A 21,473-nucleotide genomic window follows, 5' to 3' on the forward strand; every position below is an offset into this window, starting at 1 on the left:
TTGGTCTGAAAATAATTCAGGTCATATGGGTATTTCAGTTTCACATGTTGAACATTATGGAGGAATTAAAGTTGGGCCTGACACAGATCTGCTCTTTGTTTGGCACAATGCTTAATTTAGACTATGGATAGGCAGCAGGAGACTTTACAACTGTTGAACTGCATATCCCAGAATGCCTTGATATGAATGTAATGGAACAACTCAAAAGCCACTGGTTGCAGATTTGGTAGGACAATTTGATCATTCTTCACCATACTAGTTGACCACTGTATCATGTGTAGGCTAATCCCAACCTGACAGATTGAACTCTGATTCAGTTGGGTAGGAATCGATCGGTCATATAGGAAACTCAGGTCACCTGATGGCCACCATCTGAAAGAGGGTGAGGTTATTAGCCCACTTGGCCGACGAGGAAGCACACAGCTGCAAGCTGCACATGTGAATGACTAACTCTGTTCAATTTGACCACACTAGTGCATGTAGAAATTGATTCAAGATCTAGCCATTAATTGGTCAGGATGAATGACCAGACTAGACTGTGAATGGTCATATTAAACAAAGCTAGATACAGCTATTTAGAAAACAAGTTCAGTTGAAGTGAAGGGATTTCTTATATATGTTTTAATTTAATTTAATTTAATGTGCACTCTATTTACAAAAATGCAACCCTATCACTAGGAACTTGAAGTTGCAGGGATTTGGTTCCTATTGTACCGATAGGCTGCATTCTCATAAATATTGGTTTAGACCACATGTATTAAAGCACCAGACACATGGAAATTGCTGTTCTGCGCTCAAAATGAAAAGTGATGACCGATGGGCTAGTGTAACGAAACAGGATGTTACTGGACTAAGATTTTTTAATCATCACCAGTTTCTTACCGTTTAATGTACTATTTAATCCTTGGCCCAGTTTAAGTATATACACCAGAGCATTGGTGTATTATGTGTATTATTATTTCATGTTATTAGGTACATTTTGTCCTTGCTATTACCTGCAATATTGTATGTATTAGAAATAAAAAGAATATTGCCATATTGTGTGGAAATAACAGGACAGTAGAAGTAATTTTCCTTGTGTTAGCTAAGGTAATTACCATTTTTCTCAAATATCCATTGTTATGAAGTGTGACGTAGACCTGGTTTGTAATCATGTCTGAGTTACTTGATATAGCTAGCTGCCAGCCCATGTTAATTAGCTAACTCAATAGGTAATCTGAGAGATAATTACGTTAGATCTTCTAGATTATATGCAATGTGCCTCCACAGTAAATATACTGGCTTAAATAGCATTGGGAAATGTATTAATATGTATCAATATAAATGTTATTGTATCGAAATGTATCACAGACTCAGATTGTGTAATGTTGCAGATACAATGTGTCAAATGTCTTGTTCTTTTACGCGAGCGTGAAGTGTCATTCCCTGATGTAATATTGCAACCCTTTGTTTAGTGTATCCAGCCAAATATCTAATTGAGTCAAGCCATTCCATTGTAAAATCAAGGTAACAGAGACTGTATCTCTAACAGTTAAAGTGTCACTGATAGATCCCTGCTGTAAAGGGAGAGGATTGAAACATTTGACCCTTCTCCCTGTGTATACAGCCAAGAATATAGGGAGAATAGAATGCCAAGAGAGCTATTCTAGCTTGGAGGATCCTGGTGTACAAGACATCAGTGAAAAGGACTCTGGGCCAGGCACAGGGCCGGATTAACTATAGGGCTAACTGGGCTACAGCCCAGGGGCCTATGGCATCCAGGGGGCCCTTGAACGTGCTCAGCAGCAGTATTGATCGGTCGGGGGCGGGGGAGCCCCCGGCACGATCAGTGCTGCTGAGCACTTTCACTGCGGTCCTTCTCTGCCGCGCTGTAGTCTCCTTACTGAGGAGATCTCGTGAGTCTCACTCTCACGAGATCTCCTCAGTAAAGAGCGTACAGCGCGGCGGAGAAGGAGGTAAGTGCCGAGGGGGAGGGGGGGGCGGGCAGCTCGGATCACGGGGGGGGGGGGGGGGGGGGGGGAGGCCCTCACGGGGAATGGAGGCCCCCTTAGCCCAGGGGCCTCCATTCCCTTAATCCGGCCCTGGCCAGGCATCGTGGTGCCGCTGTCCTGGTACCAGGACAGGGTCTGTGTGAGACAGTTTCCCAAGCTAGGTGACATAGTCTAGCTAAAGGGTAGTGGTAATATTGCGGGAGGATAAGACTGAGATTATTACTTTGGAGTGCTGACTGCAAAAGGCTGCTGGAGGATACACGCTACCATTACCCTGTATCTTGTAAACGTCTTGTGGTCTTCTGCTGTCGTAATAAAGCCTTATTTTGGATATACCCTGGTGTACCCGAGTGAGTTGAATCCCACAAAGGGTAACTGTCATCCCACAGCTATTGATTAGCATTAGGTCAATGGGACTATGCGTAACCAATAGATGTCACAATGATGTTTATACTTACAGCCACTCCTCTGGGTCCAGTCTCTCCTCTCTCTCCTGGAGGACCAGCTTCACCCTGTAACAAGAAATAAATCTTGCATCTTAGACACAAAGTTTGCAGGCATGTTCTCATCACAGATAAACTATACCTTGTAACACTCTAAAATGACATGAAGTGTAAACTCCTGAAAATCACCTATGTACAGTAATGGCAAATTACAGTGAAACTTAATTTGTACCCAAAAAAATCAACTTGATATGTTGAGGATAAACTTTATAGTTTTTCCTTCAATTTTAGCATCACAAGTTGTAAATAAACATGTAAATGAGACTCAAACATTTTAGTGGTCATCATAATTCTGATGAGGCTGTGTCCATTCTAAAAACTGATACCACTGCCTTTTCAGACAAGAAAAGTTTGATTTTTTCAATGAACATGATTTAATAAACACAAATTGTGTTACCCACAGCGGTCAATCAGTTTGATCAGGTTAAACTAAATCAAGGCCCCCCCAGTGAAGTATATGAGAAACACTGTGTTTTGCATAATGATGAGCCACCCTCTTAATTCTAGTAAGAAGTCAGTTGCTCACTGACCTGTCAGTTCAGCTGTTATTTTGTTTATACAAATATACAAGTAATTAAATTCAGCTCTATTGAAAAGAGCTGAAAGATTATGTCCGTCAGTGCTGTAAGCTGACATTGCTACACAGCTCTCAGTGCACCCTGCCTTCAGGTAACTGGAACAATATGCTACACAGGGAAGGAGGTCAGAAAGAGGGGTGGTTTCCTCAAAAGTGGACAACCCCTTTATTTCAAGTCCACAATCAGTATGGTAGGTGGGTGCACAGATTTGTTACATTTGGGATTTGGGGGATACATACGGGAATACCTGGCTCTCCAGAGGGACCAGCTTCTCCCAGTTCTCCAGAGCTGCCCTGAAAGAGGAATCACAATCAATCAGTTACCTACTAAATCTGAGACAAATGATTGCAAACTCAGTAAATCAATACACTGGTTGTGTTCTTTGATATAATTATCACTTACCAGCTGACCTTTCTCTCCTTTCGTTCCAGCTTTGCCCGGAAGCCCCTATGGGAATAGAAAGAGTAGAGAGTATGTGATAGAGTAGTAGTACACAAATCTGAGGGTCAGGACTTCAAGCGGGGTTCCAGAATGTGATCTTTGAGTCCTCTGGTTGTCAGATATGCAATACATTCTGTTGGGAACTGCCTCTTTTGAGGCCCCAGAGCAATGGCACACTGACACTTGAGGGTCCTAGCTAAATAAAAGTTGAGCATCACTGTGATAGAAGACAACTATGTCAAGTTTATGGATAAGAATGCTTCAGTGTCACACTGCATTTATCTTAATGCTGAAAAATATTTTTCTATTAACTAAACTATTTCTCCTTAACATTCCTGTAAAACCCATAATGATTCAAACCAAATCCTGGAACATATTATATATTCATTGTTCGGAATTTGTGGTTTTCACACTACCCACTGTTAATACAGCCGTCTAACAATTTGCATTATAAGAGGATTTATATACTTTTCACAGATTTTATCTAGGAGTCTACCATGGGTTGTGTGAGGGGACTCAGGAGTTGGCATTTAAATAGTTAATGTTAATGTATTTGTTGACAGAAAACTCCTCCCCACTGCAACCCCTGTAACTCCGCAGTGTAACTGAAAAATCCCAAAGAACCAGAAACAACATGAAACATAGTGTCCTCCAGATGGAATCAGAGTAATGCATTTATTGCAAGTATAAAAATCCTCTTTTCTCTTCCATCCAATCTGGGGGCACTGCTACCATGGGGAAGTTATAAAGCAGCCCCCTACTGGAGGGATTGATCTGTCAACCCAGCAAGCAAAAACTTGCTGCCAAAACTCGCATCAAAACACACAAACACATTAAAATGTTAAAAATAAGTTAAAGTGCTTACAGAGGACCAGGTGGTCAATCAGCAGAGCTGATCCGCCAAAGCCCTATTATCCGCAGCCCAGGCCACCACAGAGCGTGTGGAAGGTGCATCGACTCAACCAGGCACAGACCGATCAAACCTAAGCTGACATCATGGTGGTTGTTATCCACCTGGCAATGGTCTGTTTTGGAGCTGGCCATTCCGTCCTGTGAGCCTCATGCAAAACAAAAAGGAAATCTGTACACTGCACAGTGAATATTCTGTCAACATTAATCCATAGAGCACAGACAACATTCAAGAGTACTAAGGACCCCTGACCCGAAGAGGCAGCCGCCTACTGGAAGACTGGGACCACAACTCCTGATTGAGGTGAAATCCGGAAACAACCTTGGGCTAGAAAGAGGGAACAGTGCGCAATACAGCCCCGTCATCCTGAAAAACCAGATAAGTTGAACGGCAAGAAGGCGCCAAGTTTCAAGACTCTTCTTGCGGAAGCGATGGCGAGGAGAAAGACCACTTTCCAAGTCAGGAACAGAAGCTCAACAGACTCCAGTGGTTCAAAAGGAAAGGGTCTAATGGCTGAAGTTCTGATTAGAGCCCGCTTTTATGAGCAAATCGTCCAGATATAGCATGCTACAAGACCTGTGTTGCCCTAGAAAGGCCGAATGGAAGCACCCTGAATTGAAAATGGGACTCCACCACTACAAATCTGAGCAGTGAATGATGCCCCCTCCCAGATAGGCATGTGGAAATAAGCATCATGAATGTCGATGGAGGCCAGAAACTCATTGGGTTCCAACCCATTGATCACTGACCTCAAGAATCTATCCACCAGGAGATGTAGATTTAGGACCTACAGATTGAGAATGGAGTCAAAGGAGCTGTCCAACTTGGAAACCAGAAAGAGGTTTGAATAGAAACCTTGGCCTGACCGCACCGCTGGGACCTGGCACATAACATCTGAAGAAAGAAGCTAAGCAATCGTTTGGAGCATAGCTAATGTTTCACTTTGTTGCAATGGAAGCATGGTGGAGAAGAAATGGTGAGGGGGCAGACCATTAAGGTCTATCATGTAACACCACTACATGATCGCCCTGACCTTGAGATGAAGTCGCCCATTGTTTCTGGAAAAACAGCAAACGTCCCCCCTCTCCCGTGGCCACAAGATGGGGAGTAAGCATGTCAGGAAGCAGACTTTTTCACGGTTTTTAGGCCATGGACACTTCATGAAATAGGAGGACCTGTCCCACTGAGAGTCACCTCTGGATGCAAGGTGCTTACTTCTGGTATAGCCACCTCAAAAGGGCTGACGAAAGGATCCAAACCAAGGTCCTCACGGTTTGGAAGCATTAATAGGAAGGAAGGTGCTTTTACCTTTCGTAGCCTTACATATCATATCGTCCAGCTCCAGACCAAAAAGAAAAGAGCCTGCATAAGGAAGAGAATCCAAAGACTTCTTTGATTCTGCATCAGTATCCCAGAAATGTAACCACAGACTTCTCCTGGCTGCAACAGCTGATGCTCATACAGCGGAAGAAATGGAGGCTGCATTCTGAGCTGCCTCAGAGATACCCTAAAGATTCCTTCAGATGCAGTGCCAGAAGAAGCAAGTCAGAATCTCACAGACCATCTACAAGCTGGTCTGTCCAGGTCTCCATCGCTCTAGCCACCCAAGCAGAAGATAGCATGAGTCTAAGCAAAGTGCCTGCTGCCACGTAAATGTACTTCAAGAAGCTCTACACCTTACAGTCAGTGCCATCCTTGAGTGCAGATGAGCCAGGTACAGAGAGAGTGGTATGTCGAACCAAACGTGCTACTGGTGTATCCACCATAGGCATCTGTTCTCACTGGGTCATTTCATCCACCTGTAAAAGGATATAGGCTAGGAAACTGGCGTATTATCACAAATTTAGTCCAGGTTCACACACTTTAGTGTTGTCTAAATCTAATCCTCCACTCCCTGGCCCGTGGAAGAGTCCTCTAAGTCTACAATCTGAGGCGAGTCAGAGTCCACATATACTTCTTTTTCTTCCTCAGAAGACCCTTCTGAGTCAGAGACAGCTAAGAGAGGATGAGCGGACCTATGCAGCTTATGTGGAGCTTTACATTTTTCTAGTCCCCGTATCAAGGAAGTGGACAAAAAAGGTTCTGCCTGGAACTACCCCTGGGAAACAGGGGGAGTTGGGAGGGACAGAAGGACCCATCCAGACATCCTCAAACTAGCTGAATGAGAACTGCCATAGGAGGGGCCACTGGTACAAAAGCTGGAATGATAACCGCAGCCAGCGTAGGTATCTCTGCAGGTTGGACTAGAACCTGAATTAGTGCCACTACAGACTGACTCAGCTTAGTTGTCCACGCAGGTACCTCTATCGAAGGGGGTGCTCCTCCGGCATCAGTATCACAGTCCACACAAACACCTGGGTCCTATTGTCCACTGGGGAGTTTGGCTGTTCATTTTGCACAGGTAAAATATTTAACCCTAGGTGCCTTGTCCTTGTTAGACACTGTCCCACAACAGGGTTTGCAACTCCAGCAAAACCTGCAATCACAATATAAGGAATAGAAAGTAGAAAAATTGACACAAGGGTGCAGAATGTATGTGTAAGTAAGGTACAGAGCTCATATCTGACCACCAGCCAAGAGCAGTACTTCCCAATGCAACTTTAGTATATACTATATTACAGATTTTACCCTGCCAATAGTGAAGCCTATGTGCAGATATTATATCATTTGACATATCTACAGATGATATACAATAATAATGTAAGGAACAGTTAGATGTAAGGTTCTCAGCCCTCCAGATGACAGCCAAGGACAGTACAGTGAAGAGGAGAGGAGGCTGTCGGCAGACTCAGATGGTGATGCAGCAGTGTCCCCTCCGAGATCCTCTCAGGGTGTCTCAGCCAGCTCGTAAAACAAGGTCAACTATCCTGAATGATGCCAAGGATGATACTAGCTTATGGAAGGGGGAGCCTTGATGTCAAGGGACATGCTCCTCCCCTGACCGATGTTTCAGACATCCGTTTTGCTGCTCCTTTCCTCTGTAATACTCTGACCGTTTGCGATGGCTTCTCTGGCCAAGCCCTCAAACAGCCTGTCATGCATCTGCTTCATTGTAGAGCTACAATGCTTACAAAGTCCCCCCTCCTCTAATGAGTGAGGGACTTGGTACAAAAAGGGGAAATGGCGGGTGCCATCTTGGAATCACAGCGCTCTATACTTAACTGCAGGGCTGGTCATCCGACAACAGCATAGAGTGACAACAGCAAAAGCCACTGTAATCACTCAGAACAGCAATGTAGTGTCTGATACCTTTAGTCCTTCTGCTCCACTGGAGGTTTCTGTCCTCACAGAGCTTGCCTTGCACACCTATGTTATGGTTTGATATGTGTACCGCCCCTGTCAAACTTACCTTTAAGACAGCTGAGGTCTGTTAGTAGGCAAAAAAAACTCCTACAAAAACCTATATATTTAAATAAAATTAAAGAAATTAAATACAATTATCAAAATAATAAAAAGAAATGCAGAATAGCCCAAATTAAGCCCAACTCATTGGGCACTTAAAAAACCACTGAGGAGCTACAGGTTGCAGAGAGGAGGAGTTTGTCAATAATTACATTAAAAATCGACTATTTAAGTGCCAAGTCCCCTCATACAATCCATGTCCCCCATACTGGATGAAAGAGAAAGCGCATTTATTGGAATGCTATTAAATAACTAAAACAGTGACAACAATGAGACACTTTCTGTCACGTCACTGGACAGTCTGCATTCTCAGCAAGTGCCACAGTGATGTCACAGGTTCCTGGTGAACTGAGGCTGAAATATCACAAGTGTGAAGCCCACTACACTGTACTTTAACTGTCCCAATAACTTCACCCATTTTAGTTAATTATGCCCAACCTTTCCATTTGTTTTAATCCTTGTGATTTGTAAGGTCACACAGGGAAATCGTCACTATTAAGGACATTAGTACCAACATATTTGTCTCCCCACTTCTGCGTTTTGCTGGCATCTATTAAGCAATGCAGTCCAAGTTCTAAATCCATTGGACGGCTTTAATCATATCATCTACCAACTCAACCACAAAATATACCAGGCATTTAAAAATGTTCCCTCACATAAATGTGCAAAAATAGGGACTAATTGTTCAGAGCCACTTAAAATATCTGCAACTTTCGAGAAGCAATGGATGATTCTGCTGCTATGCACTGGTCTCATACTCACAGGTAGTCCATTAGGTCCCTTCTCACCGGAAATACCCATCTTTCCCGAATCACCCTGAAACACAGAATAAGCAAGAGAGATTATAGCTAGAATTCACAAAATACGTGCTATAAGCACAACATGGGGGTGCCGCAGGGGGGATTGACACCTTTACCAGGCCCAGCACCTCTCATTTTAGTGTGAGAAAATCGTGCATCTATTTCCAAATGTGCGGTGTATGTGGTTTCCAGATAGCATGTGTTAAATAATTGAGACAGCTCCTTAATCCTGTGTGAAAGAAAACTAGCTCCTTGTGAGTAAACCCATAGCTTTCACACCAGTACAAACCTTCTCACCGTCCAGGCCAGAGATTCCATCTCGTCCATCCTTCCCGGGCATTCCCTACAAACAGACAAAGGTTAGTACTAGATCATGGGCACACTGGGATTCATACAATCAATGCCTAATCATTTTACTTCTAAACACAAATTATATCAGTAACATAGGTTTTGTGGTTTTCATAAAAGGATATGGAAACTGCATCTACAAAATAATCTCTACATATTTCTGCTCTTGCAGGAATACAACTGGAATCCCGGCAGACACCACCATCTTGGCCTACAAATCCATGCTTTTCCTGTAATACTGGGTAAACTTGCATGCAGAAAGCACATGGCATCAAAAAAGATTATTTGGACTGCGTGACTGTATTATCGCCGTTCATTAATTACATGTATAGTCTAGAAGTACCCATATTAGACACTATGGTAGTTTTATGCACAAATGGATTTTTATCTTCAAAATTCAGAGCAATCATGTTAGACCATTAAAGGGCAAACCTGATACTCTTTGGAAGCTGCATAGTGCGGCCGTCTAACCTTGAAAAGGTCCGCACATTACCCTTAATCTCAGTAATAAGTTGAAACCATAAAGTTAATAAAAAAAAAGCAGACATCTGTAATAACATATCAGCAGACATTTTAAACAAGTGTTACAAGCTTTAACAAACAAATCTGACAATGAAGCAGGAAGAAGCTGGGGGTCTCATGTGAAGGTGAGGAGAGCTGTCTGATTTCCATCACTGTGTTAGACAGTTTACACAATCTGTATTGGAGACCAGTGTCTCCATCTTTTATATTATCAAGGTGTGTTTCCAGTGAGCTGTATAAAAGGGTCTCTTATTACTTACGGGCTCTCCAATAGGACCAGGACCACCTGGCAATCCTTTGGGACCAGCTTTACCCTAAAAGAGAAGCAGCACCAAATAATCAGTATAGTTAAATATAGATGGTATATGTTTCAGAGTATGGATACACTAGAACTGTCTTTTGGGACAATGATCTAATTATTTAGACTTTGTGACATATGGCAAATAGAGTAACCACTACAATATATTAAATAGTATAATAAGTAACATAACCCCCATTTAAGAATTATGTGACCATAAAATGGTGCAGGATCACATGCAAAGTACTTTACAGTTTTTAGGTCACAAGCACGTTGCATTCACTTATGAATGGCTCTGGGCACATATCACATTAGAGCCATTCCCACATCTTTGCAACGTGTGATGCTTAGCTTGAAATTGTGTTACATAAGTAGAGTGTAAAAAATTTCAGCAGGAAGCACTATATCAGTGTTTCTCCACTCCAGTCCTGGTGTACCCCTAACAGCTCATGATTTCAGGATTTCCATTTGTAGGAACAGGTGCTTTGACCTAACCAAATATATATAAACTCACCTATCCATGATTAAGGAAATCCTCTAAACATGACTTGTTGGGGAATACTAGAGGACCACATTTAAGAATCCCTGTTCTACATCACAAGACAAGGCATATTTTACACTAATGGATGGCTCAACAAAAAAAGGTTCCCTAGACCCAAATAGTTTACAAAAATAAGAATAAAAATGACGTAATAAAATATAAGTATAATGAAGTAAAACTATAATAGAAAGTGCCTTGCAAAATAAAGAGAAATAACAATGTCATAAAAGTAATGAAAGGTCCCTTCTGATTGGCTGAACTCAATTTGCCAATCATTGAAGCATATTGACACCATGCAAGACCTTGGTCTACGTTTAGCATTTGAATTAGTTGGACTTGAACTAATGTTATGGAAATGGTTATTTTAGTTTGAATTAGGACTACAGTTTAAGAATAGGAATAAAGTTCATAATGGCAACCAGTGACACTAGACATTTCAAATACTTTGTTTGAAAAAGGGAAATGTTCCTGTATGCAGAGTATACTAGGAGCCTGAGATAGAGCGTTCACATCCAGGTTCAATTACTTCCTAGTCTAGTCAAGTCTTTTAGTTGTACTGAGAAAAGACCATTTGTCCATTCATTAAAATGTCCCTGTCACAGAAAATTTGAAATGATCTCCTATATCCATATTACCAATACAAGTTAACCCGTGCATGATACTCATGCACTCTAGTCAAATCAAGCTACTTAAGGTGTTAAAAAGGTTCTTGTCATGCATTTGGGCCATAGCCCAGGCCTCCTCAGGGGAAGAGCGTTACTTCCCGATCGATGTAAGCGCCCTTTTTTAACATGTCACCACCTCATCATTCTTCTCCATCACCTCATCCTTCATTTTCATTGCCACATCTATCAAGATGTCTATCCAGACATAGGGATCTCTCTCAGCGGTCCTGAGTATCACACTCCTCTCACTCTGTCACCCCCGGCAACCACCAACCACTCCCCCCACTGTCACCCCCGGCAACCACCAACCACTCCCAACTGTCACTTCTCCTTCAAGAAATATATATATATTTTTTTTTAAATCTTTATAAACACTTAACAATTAACAAATGAAATTAACAAATTAAAAACATCTTAGTATACCAAATTTCAGCCCTTTCTGAATTTTTTTTTACACACACACTAAGAATTTAGTAGATCAGTGTATAACTCCGCCCAGCAGGTGGCGCTGCAGCTTGGTTTTATTTTTTCCACACACACACAGACAGACTAACACACGCCACTAAGCATTTATATTATAGATATTACCAGCAGTAAGATAAATTACATCCTAGTAAACACTAAAGGATACTTTTTATAAGAGAGAAAGCATATTAATGTTACTCTTGCATTACAAATATATAAAATAGACAGTAAAGAGCTTATGTAACAATGCACATCAAAGGCATCTGTTTTGTTTTCACTTTCTAACCGGAACTAGAGAAATGACAGTCACTATATACTTATGGTTTACACTGCAGGGAATGTCATAATACACTACCAACGGATTATCATTTGTAACTATGATTACAGCAAAATAGCAGATCACATTAATAAACGTTTTGCATGTGTAATGTAATCAGTTATACAACTGATTAGATATACAATTAAAACATATTTTAAAATTATATACAGTTGTAAGGAAATTAGATTGGATTGCGCTGCGCAGAGCAATTCTGAACCTGGCTACAGGAACAGCTAAAGGACATTTATTTACAAAAGAAGAAATCACTGTTTCAGCCAATCAATTTATGTTTTTGGGCTCATCTAGTCCATTATTGGCAATGGGATATTCATATACAAGTCATATATGTAACTTACAGTGTCACCCTTTGGTCCTTGGTATCCCTGAGGTCCTCTTACTCCTTGATCCCCCTGAAATGAAAGACAGACAAATTGATGTAGAGAAGATCTCTTCCAGGATATTAGGGTCAAACAGCTCTTGTAAATTCTGCCAAACAAGAACCTATGACCACAAACACCCCTCTATTTTATCATAGAAAACTGCTGGCTTTGGAATAACCACTATTTATCTGTAAAGACTTCCCTAAATAAGGGTTTTGAAAACTTGCAATATATATACCGTTATTTTAGCCATTAAATTGATTCTCAATCCTTTATATAATTTAGACAATACTGTTTATTTTCATCAGCCCTTGAATACCAGACAATAACTTGTGACAAAAACTGTGTACAATGCACAGGGCAGAGCTGACATGTGTCATGCCCAAAGGCAATGAAAATAAATAACTGCCTAGCTAACATTGGAGTTGTCTGAAGGTGAAAAATCTTTAATTTCTCTTTGTTACCACACAATTGTTACTGTATTTGGTCTACTGGCTAACAGGAAGCTAAACCTGTGTGAATGACTGCTATTACACTCATAGTTATACAAGGTGGGGTGGCCTGTTTATTTATTAAGCAAGTTTCCTTTCTTAGACATGACTGCTGAGTCACAGGTACAGACTTCACTTTCCCTTCTGATCCCTGTGTCACCTTCAGAGAAACCACACATTAGATATTAGGTACACACAGTCCTCGGGCCACACAGGGTAAGGGATACACATCTGGTGGAGTGAATAAACAGTTACATGATGGGGAACATGCCTCAAGTTCATACGTACAGCTTTCCCGGGAGGTCCAGGCTGACCTGGGGGTCCCCTAAATCCAGTGGGTCCCTGAAAATAAGAGACAGAGGATAAATGCAAAAAAGCATGTACACAAATAAGGAGAGATGGGTGGAGACAATAATATCCCAAACTCCTGTATGATGCAATTTAATATGCACATGAGCACAACAGTCTGGTATATTATATGACTTATTGTCAAACATTAAAAATATAGTATACCGTACAGTATATAAAACCGCCATACAAAATTAATGCAGAAAGCGAATATAAATTTTACTGCCGAGTACTCACCCTGTCTCCTGCTGGTCCCTGGGGTCCAACTAAGCCCCTCTGACCTCTTGGGCCCTAGAAAGAGAAATGGCATAAAACATTAGCTTTCTCAGTATACGGACCTTAGCTGCCTGCATGTACCAGGAGAGGGGCCCTATAACAGGAATGATAGGACACAGCTTATATCAGGCTTATTGTAACCTGTGGCTCTTCCACGGATGTTTAACCACAAGTCCAAGAATGCTCTGCCAGCCAATTATCTGACTTGTTGTTGCAACTCGGAGGTCTCTCAGTGTTTTACACTCAGGCTTGATTTGGTATGAACTAGGAAACTATGATTTGACTGTGGGGTGGTGCTACTTACCTGTAAGCCCACACTGCCAGGGATCCCTGGTGACCCAGGTGGTCCTGCCTCTCCCTGTGGATAAGGACACAAAGTCAGAGCATGTAGATAACATGTGAGATTTACCAGCTAGTAGTGATAGGCTGCAGATATCAGTTTAAGCTAGTATTTAGCAGCTAAGTAACTAAGACCATGACAATAAAAACAATCTTTCCCTGATAATCTGGGCAACATCTTCACTAAATGTAGGTTACGTTGCCTTAATGCTGCTCACCCTAATAGCAGAGCGATAGGATCAGCGCCCAATATGGCTGCACATAAATAAGAGGTCATCTTTCAACCAAAATTACCAACATGCACATTAGTGATCCTATCGATTTTAATAGGATCATTATCATGCAATGTGCTCACTTTGAGATCATATATGCAGCATGTGATGCCCAGACATTATGTATCCATGATTTTAGAGTATGGCTGGACCAGACAAATAATATATTACAGAAAGCTATTTTGATGAAGGACCTGAACCCCCCCCCCAGTTCCCCCCTACAGAGCACATGGATTCCTGATCTATCCAGCATTACCTTTTGTCCATCTTTTCCGATCTCCCCTCGCTCTCCTTTATGTCCTGTGTGACCCTGTAATAAACATACAAGATAGATTAGTACCTGGTTTGTGTAGAGCACATACGGAGGAATAAAATCCACTTAAAATGGACACAGTGTAACAGAAGATTAGTTACATCAGGGTAATAACATAGATAATTACACTAATATGAAAGATCTACTAAAGTGTACACTGCTTTAGAATAGTAATAGCTCACAGCACAATATAACAGTGTAACAGTGAAACACAATTAATTTGTTTCCTCACAGCGCTGGGGTCACGTGTTCAATTCCAACCAGGGCACTATCGGTGTGGATTTTGTATGTTCTCACGTAGGTTTGCGTGGCTTCGGACAAAGTGGACTGGTGTGTGGGGTAGGGAATTGAGATACAAAGCCCCAACAGGACAGGGATTGATGTAAATGATTCAAATCCTCTGGAAAGTACTACCTTTGGTGGCAACGCTATCATCATCATCAGCTATTTATATATCGCCACTAATTCCGCAGCGCTGCACAGAGAACTCACTCACATCAGTCCCTGCCCCATTGGAGCTTACAGTCTAAATTCCCTAACATACACACACACATGCAGACCAAGAGAGACTATTCAATAGCAGCCAATTAACCCCCTGCCCCCCAGCCTGCCCGATAATAAGAATGTCAATATTTCACATTACAGTTCTATGCACAATCCAACAAATAACATTACAATAAACAAGAAATCCCAGTTTAGCAAAATAGTGTGTCCAACAAATCACATCATGGTGAAAAAGAGAATCCAGCAGATCATGTTATAGTTCAATCACAAGAAATGTAGTAGCCCAACCCATACAGCATTATCAAGGAATACAGTAAGTCACATCACTGCTCAGAATAACACAAAATATAAAAGTAATTCATTAAGTAAAAATGATGACATGTGACAGGGATTCCAAAGAATCACAGCTCTGCATAAAAAAATATTCTACCAGATTACTGCTTACTGTGTCAGGGTAAATACAGTCTCAATACAGTGAGGAATTTCAATCATATTGAGTAATAATAATAATGAAAAATGATGGAGGTTATTGCTCACACATGGCTGGACTGAATGCCAGAACTGGTCAGACTGGTGGTCAGTGGTCTAACACACTCTGCTGGCTGTAGTGCTAACAATGCCTACTATAATAGAGCAAATCATGGTTTGTCCTATTATAATAGGACTCCGTTGGACTCTAAGAGCCGGGCGGAGCACCTCAGAATTCGGTCCTGGGGAGAAGACTGAACAATTGATGGCAGAAGGCTTGCGGGAAATGAATATTTAAGTGATGCTAAGCAGAAGATGCTCTGTCCTAAAACTGGATGGGAGACCTGTGAAACCATATAAGTTGCAGAATTGTTATAAGATTTGGTAATTTCTATTGGTTTGATAATTATAATAAAACTTTCAAATATATAATGTTTGTTTAAAACTATTGACGTTTTCCCATTGGTTATAAGTGATAGTATAAAATTCTATATTAAAAATAGATCAAATGTGGTATCATTATAAAATATCTATTAATGTATATTATTTTTCATTCAACGCTGATAAATGTTTTAGTATAGCAGGAGCTGTTCCCAAACATAAGGTGATGGTTTTATTTAACTAAATATATTTGGAATATATTGAAAATGGTTAATTGTTACAATACATTCCCAAGATAATCATCTACAGGTGTATTTAAATTTTGTAACATATGATTGGCGACTAACTGCATAAATCTCTGTGGATTTATTGGATTCAATCCTCTGACGAAACTAGCTTTGTTGTTAAAGAAACGCGTCAGGTGAAGGATTCGCGATGGAAACGAGACATGGGGAAAAGGAAGATTACACATTTTACATACTCATCTAAAGAACCTGTGGAAACGAACTATGGATTTAATCTGCCACTCTGGAATACAGGTGGTAAACAGTACCACGCAAATAATTATTTATCAATCTAGTATTGAAATATCTCCTATCCTGGAATTTGAATATTAGTCTTCTAAATATCCAATAATATTGGATACTAGATATCCATTAAGTAGATTTCTCACGTATGAAGCTGTTTCAGATGGAACATGCAGTTTCACTTGTTAATATATATAGAAATTATAACTTCCTTGTGAGTGGCAAACTTTATTTTACGTTCATGATTGTGAACATCATATATGGACTCACTCATGATTTCTGCATTTAAAGATATGCTTATATTGGTATTATCCAGAGATAATGAATGGAGTTTATTTTAATGTTTTAACATTGTTCAATGATTATATATGGTGTTCCTTACTTCTGCTTTATAAGACTTTGTACCTGTGCGATCTGCATCATTCTCCCCTTTTTTAAAGGGTATTCTTGTACATGGATGTTAACTTTCATTCATCACAATCTGTTATACGGACCAAAGGATCACTCAACAAAATATATAATTGATCCCTTCCTAATTTGATTATATTTTACCTATATATGATCAAGTCAAAGCTATGTGTCAAGATCATGTAATAAATCACTAAATGAATTGCAATAAAGTTAGTACTAAGGTTACAAATCAAAAATATGATTACAATTTATTAAACGTAAATAAATTGTAAAAACGTAAAAAAGGCGACAACTGTCAAGGTGCAATTATGGATAAACCAATGGCAAAAAACACACCAAAAGTAAAAACATGAGGCTAATAAAAGCGCCAACCAGGGGTGCAAAGGAAAGGCGCCAACATCAATGTTAAAGGCACCATTATTAGGTTGGAACAGTGAAGACAACAAAGGCTGTGCAAAATGAAGACAAATTGTGAACTAAACGATCCATGCAACAAGAAGGCCAGCTCATAGGGATCTAAATGTATTACATGGTCATCTAATGATCAGTAACGCAAGGGTCCCAAACACATTAATGTAATAAAAGGACAAACATATAAAAAATATAGGAAACATTACCTTAAATCCTGGCATTCCAGGAGGGCCAGGAGGTCCTGGTGGGCAAACAGCTGGGCACTGATTTTAAAAAAAAAAAGTATGGTTAATGGTCAGCCTAGCTTCAAATACAGATAAAGCAATAAAGGCTTCTCTATCACAAATTATGCTTCATAGAATGCAGCTAAGCAGGTGGCTAAGAACACAACTTGAGAAATTTAATTGGAATAGCTACTGCTCCATCTGATGTACAGTTAAAGCTTGACTGACGGACAACCTTTAATGCTAGATTGTGGTTTCTAACTAGATATAAAGACAGTCCGATACCTACATAGGATAAGTATGGTTACAACATGCTACATAAAGGGCTAGATTTACTAAGCTGCGGGTTTGAAAAGGTGGGGATGTTGCCTATAGCAACCAATCAGATTCTAGCTATCATTTTGTAGAAGGTACTAAATAAATGAAAGCTAGTATCTGATTGGTTGCTATAGGCAACATCCCCACTTTTTCAAACCAGCAGCTTAGTAAATCTAGCCCAAAGAGTCCATACATGCAGTGATCTGGCTGTTCAGCATACCCACTGACCATGAAAAATGTATCTATACATATGAGTTGCCAAATTGACTGATCTGGTTGTTAAGACATCATGCAGAACAGACAGATTACAAAGCAGATATTTAGAAGATTAAAACACATTTCATAAATAAAAACAATTTATAACATTAAAACTGTTCTTTCAATAAATAGTATTTAAAAAAATGTCCTTACAAGTAAGCTGTTCTTATTAAGATGTATTTATAGCACTACATAACTGCTCCCTTTTTATATTTCCTGTGTACATGACGTTGAGTCACAGTGAACTACATGTCATACACACTTGGGGTCTGACGTAGAGGTGGACGCAATTTACACTTAAGTTGCAAGTGTAAATTGCATCCCGCAATACACACAGTATTCCCAGTCAAACAGATCTTTAGAGCCATGCAACTCAGAACACTATGCAAATTGCACAAACACACCTCTTTATCTGCCTTATGTATCAGACACAGCAGCCTTGTAAAACAGATTACTGAATAAATAAATTATTGTGACAACAACAAAATAAATGTGCTTCTAACCCCCCCCCCCCAACAGCAGAAGGGTTGGTTATGCTGATTGGAAGGGAGTGCACACAGTTTTTTAAAAAAATTTAATCAGCTTTTAATTATTTTATTAATACTGCAATATCTGTTGCACCAGGAGAAAGCACCCACAAAATATACATCTCCTAGAGACCTATCTGTGGCAGCTTTCAACTCAGCATAGCATGTAAGGTGCATGAACTCACCTCTACATTGCTAGGTTTGAACACTAACCTTCCTGTTCAACCTCTCTAGGAGCCGAGAGGTGCAGAGGGAGATTCGTCTCAGTCTGAGTGCAAACTGAGACGAATCCTTGGCTAAAATGCTTTTTGCACTGATCGGGCTACATCAGGCCCTTGATGTTCTATATGCATGAAACTTGGAAGTAACTCTGATGTGGTCATCTCAAATAAGCCATCTTCAGGTTTATACTTTGTCTATTAATTGGTTTAAATTGGTGGGGAAATTTTTTCACCTTTTGGAAGCTTATGTCTCATTCTTACATAGTAAGTGGTCAAAGTGGAAACTTAGAAGTGGCAATACGGAATTTTAGAATTGGCGGTATGAAAAATGTAATTGTAATGGAATTTGATAGTTTTACAATGAAGGCCGCTACAGAAGTGGTGCTATGGTATACCACCGTATACACCCACACTTCCACCACTGATTACCATAAGCTACTACTACTATAAAGACATATTTAATATGGGGTTCAAATTTGGGCACCTCACTATAAGGAGGACATAAGAGAACTCAAGGAGGCAGTCAACCTCATAAACCTAATAAAATTGAATAGAAGGGCTTAATTATAAAGACTGGGTTTTGTTTGCTTTTAAAAAATGTCACCTTGGAGGCAACCTAATTACTATGCATTAATATATTCTTGGTCAATACAAAAATCTGTCTAATGAACTTGTTATACCAAGGACCAAACAGAGGACAAGTGGTTATATGTTACAGAGACGGCTTTACAATAAGCGTGGTTAAGCTGTAATATTCCCCATTGGATGTCTTTCTTACAAGAAGCTATACATAGTAGGAGATATTATGGAGGTGAATGATCCAGGATCCAAGAAATGTAACAGTTTATCATTTTAGGATTGGGAAGGAATGTTTTCCTTCTTTGAGGCCTTGTCGTCCTTCCTTTTAACACAATTAAAATGAAAAAGATTTAACTTGATGGACCGGTCTTCTTTTCCACCTCTCTAACTAGGTAACTAAAATCTTAATATGTGCGGGCAGCTATGGGTGGAAGGTGATAGAGAGATATAAGGATATAGACAGACATTCATGGCTTACTAGTTCTTCATATCATCTCTAAAACCACAGAACCACAGAAACCCAACACAAGGTAGTACTTACCTGCAAGTCTCCATTTCTATCAGGAACAACTCCAGGGAGACCCTAGGGTGCAAGACAAAAGAGTTCATGAATGGAAAGGAAGGAACATGCTTGTTTGTACTTTTAGTCATATGTTCATACACATTAGTATATATGTAAATTTGAGAACATGCGTAAGCTGTTTTATGAAAGAACAAAATGACATGACCCATCTTGCAACATTAGTGGCCACCATACGTTCTCACAATTGTTATATCATATGTTAGAAGCATGACTTACTGGAGGTCCTGGTGGGCCTGTGGGTCCAGGAAGACCAGGGGGGCCAGAAGGTCCCTGTAAATTAGACAATAGCTAGTAAGGACATGACACATAGTACAAAGATAAAAAGCAAAGGATGAGCTATGAGGTGAGAACAGAATACATTTCCATATCTTTGTATGTGAACACTTTAACAGTGAATGCTTCAGAAATACCCTTGCTTGGGTATAGTTGTGGTAATAAAGCCCACTTGTCAAACAAAGCAGTGTCAAAGAAATATTACTGGTACATGAGGACAAACACAGTTATTAACCTCCACTAACCAAATTCACAGTTGTAAAACTGTTCCCTCACTTAAGAATAGCTTAACCTGAGTTAAATATACTTTGAAAATTTAGCAATGATTTCTATACATACACCTGTGACAGAATGTTTGTTGTGCTTTGCAAAATTGCCTCCCTCATGATAAAATGTTTATGTTAAAAATCTTTAATTCAAAGAGCTTGTAACAAAGGATTAGTGTCCCACTAATCAGAAGTCCCTTTCAGGACACAAGGAGATAGCACAGCCTTGTCACTAGTCCATACTGCATAGCACTAAGTCAAATCTTTTAGAACCCAATTTCATAATTTCCCATAAAACAGATGGATTTGGTAAGAGGTTCATGAAAAGAAGACCTACCGCTGGTCCTTGGGGTCCTTTCCCACCTGGTAATCCACTTGGTCCAGCCAGACCCTGGAAATAATTATATAAATCAGATACAGCAGCAGACCTTAGACACATATCACAAATGGCTGGGATGTGGCGTATGACATTACTACTTAGTAACATATGAATACCTGCACCTGGCCTGTAGGCCATAAACTGGGGAATTTTAGTGGTGACAATGACTACTGTTACATGAAAAATTGGTATTGATTTGGGTTTGCCGACCATCGACTAGGAACAGAGGCAGGCTAGGCCACGGCTGAGGAATGCGGACATCTGGACAAGCAACAGAATTTCAAATTCAATGTAATTAGGAAAGTACTTTCTCAGACTTACAGGAGGTCCTGGTGGTCCTCGTCCCTAGTAAATTGAGAGAAGCAAAAACAAAATAATTAAAGCAGGTACATAATTAACAGCCTTAATATAAAACACTGCCAGCCAGGGCCACAATGTAGCTGGGACAAATATAACTCAATAAGAATATGGATAGCTCAGGCCTAATCCCTGAATCGGGTGTTAGTTGAGGTTTATGACTTTGAGAGTCATGAACTTGTGATGGTTTCAAGTCTGTACTCACTGCAGGTCCATCTGGTCCAGGTGGTCCAATACTTCCCTAAAATAAAACACAACAGTGTGATTACAAGAGGTAACACATCCCCTTTATAATAAATCAATGGAAAGTAAAGTTTCTATGGCTTATCTGAGCATACTTTTCCAGCCATTTTGCCTGGTCCTCAGTAACTTTTATTTGCACCACAGGTGCTGTATTATGTAGGTGATTGAGGTCACTGAACTGGACTGCTCTGTACAAATATTGGGGTTCATTCATAAATTTATTAAAAGGTGCAAAATTTGCACTGTACCACAAGAACCCATGATCAATTAGATTTGATCTGTCTATAGCAAGGTAGAAAATGGAATTAAATATCTGATTGTCTGCTGTGGTTAAGTGCAAA

General features: G+C 40.1%; 1 protein-coding gene across 1 annotated transcript in view; it reads right to left on the bottom strand.

The window, feature by feature from the left end:
- COL9A3 (collagen type IX alpha 3 chain) overlaps nucleotides 1-21,473 on the bottom strand; it is a 62,421-nt gene that overhangs the window by 20,787 nt on the left and 20,161 nt on the right. The window contains exons 6-22 of the mRNA XM_075176731.1: nucleotides 21,095-21,130; nucleotides 20,854-20,877; nucleotides 20,491-20,544; nucleotides 19,831-19,884; nucleotides 19,573-19,614; nucleotides 17,111-17,167; nucleotides 14,146-14,199; nucleotides 13,583-13,636; nucleotides 13,240-13,293; nucleotides 12,943-12,996; nucleotides 12,140-12,193; nucleotides 9,756-9,809; nucleotides 8,915-8,968; nucleotides 8,588-8,641; nucleotides 3,475-3,519; nucleotides 3,312-3,365; nucleotides 2,450-2,503 (exon numbers count right to left, since the gene is read on the bottom strand). Of these exons, the coding sequence (XP_075032832.1) occupies nucleotides 2,450-2,503; nucleotides 3,312-3,365; nucleotides 3,475-3,519; nucleotides 8,588-8,641; nucleotides 8,915-8,968; nucleotides 9,756-9,809; nucleotides 12,140-12,193; nucleotides 12,943-12,996; nucleotides 13,240-13,293; nucleotides 13,583-13,636; nucleotides 14,146-14,199; nucleotides 17,111-17,167; nucleotides 19,573-19,614; nucleotides 19,831-19,884; nucleotides 20,491-20,544; nucleotides 20,854-20,877; nucleotides 21,095-21,130 (852 nt within the window). The remainder of the gene's footprint in view (nucleotides 1-2,449; nucleotides 2,504-3,311; nucleotides 3,366-3,474; nucleotides 3,520-8,587; nucleotides 8,642-8,914; nucleotides 8,969-9,755; nucleotides 9,810-12,139; nucleotides 12,194-12,942; nucleotides 12,997-13,239; nucleotides 13,294-13,582; nucleotides 13,637-14,145; nucleotides 14,200-17,110; nucleotides 17,168-19,572; nucleotides 19,615-19,830; nucleotides 19,885-20,490; nucleotides 20,545-20,853; nucleotides 20,878-21,094; nucleotides 21,131-21,473) is intronic.

This window comes from Mixophyes fleayi, chromosome 6 (genome assembly GCF_038048845.1).
Source record: "Mixophyes fleayi isolate aMixFle1 chromosome 6, aMixFle1.hap1, whole genome shotgun sequence".
Lineage (NCBI taxonomy): Eukaryota > Metazoa > Chordata > Amphibia > Anura > Limnodynastidae > Mixophyes > Mixophyes fleayi.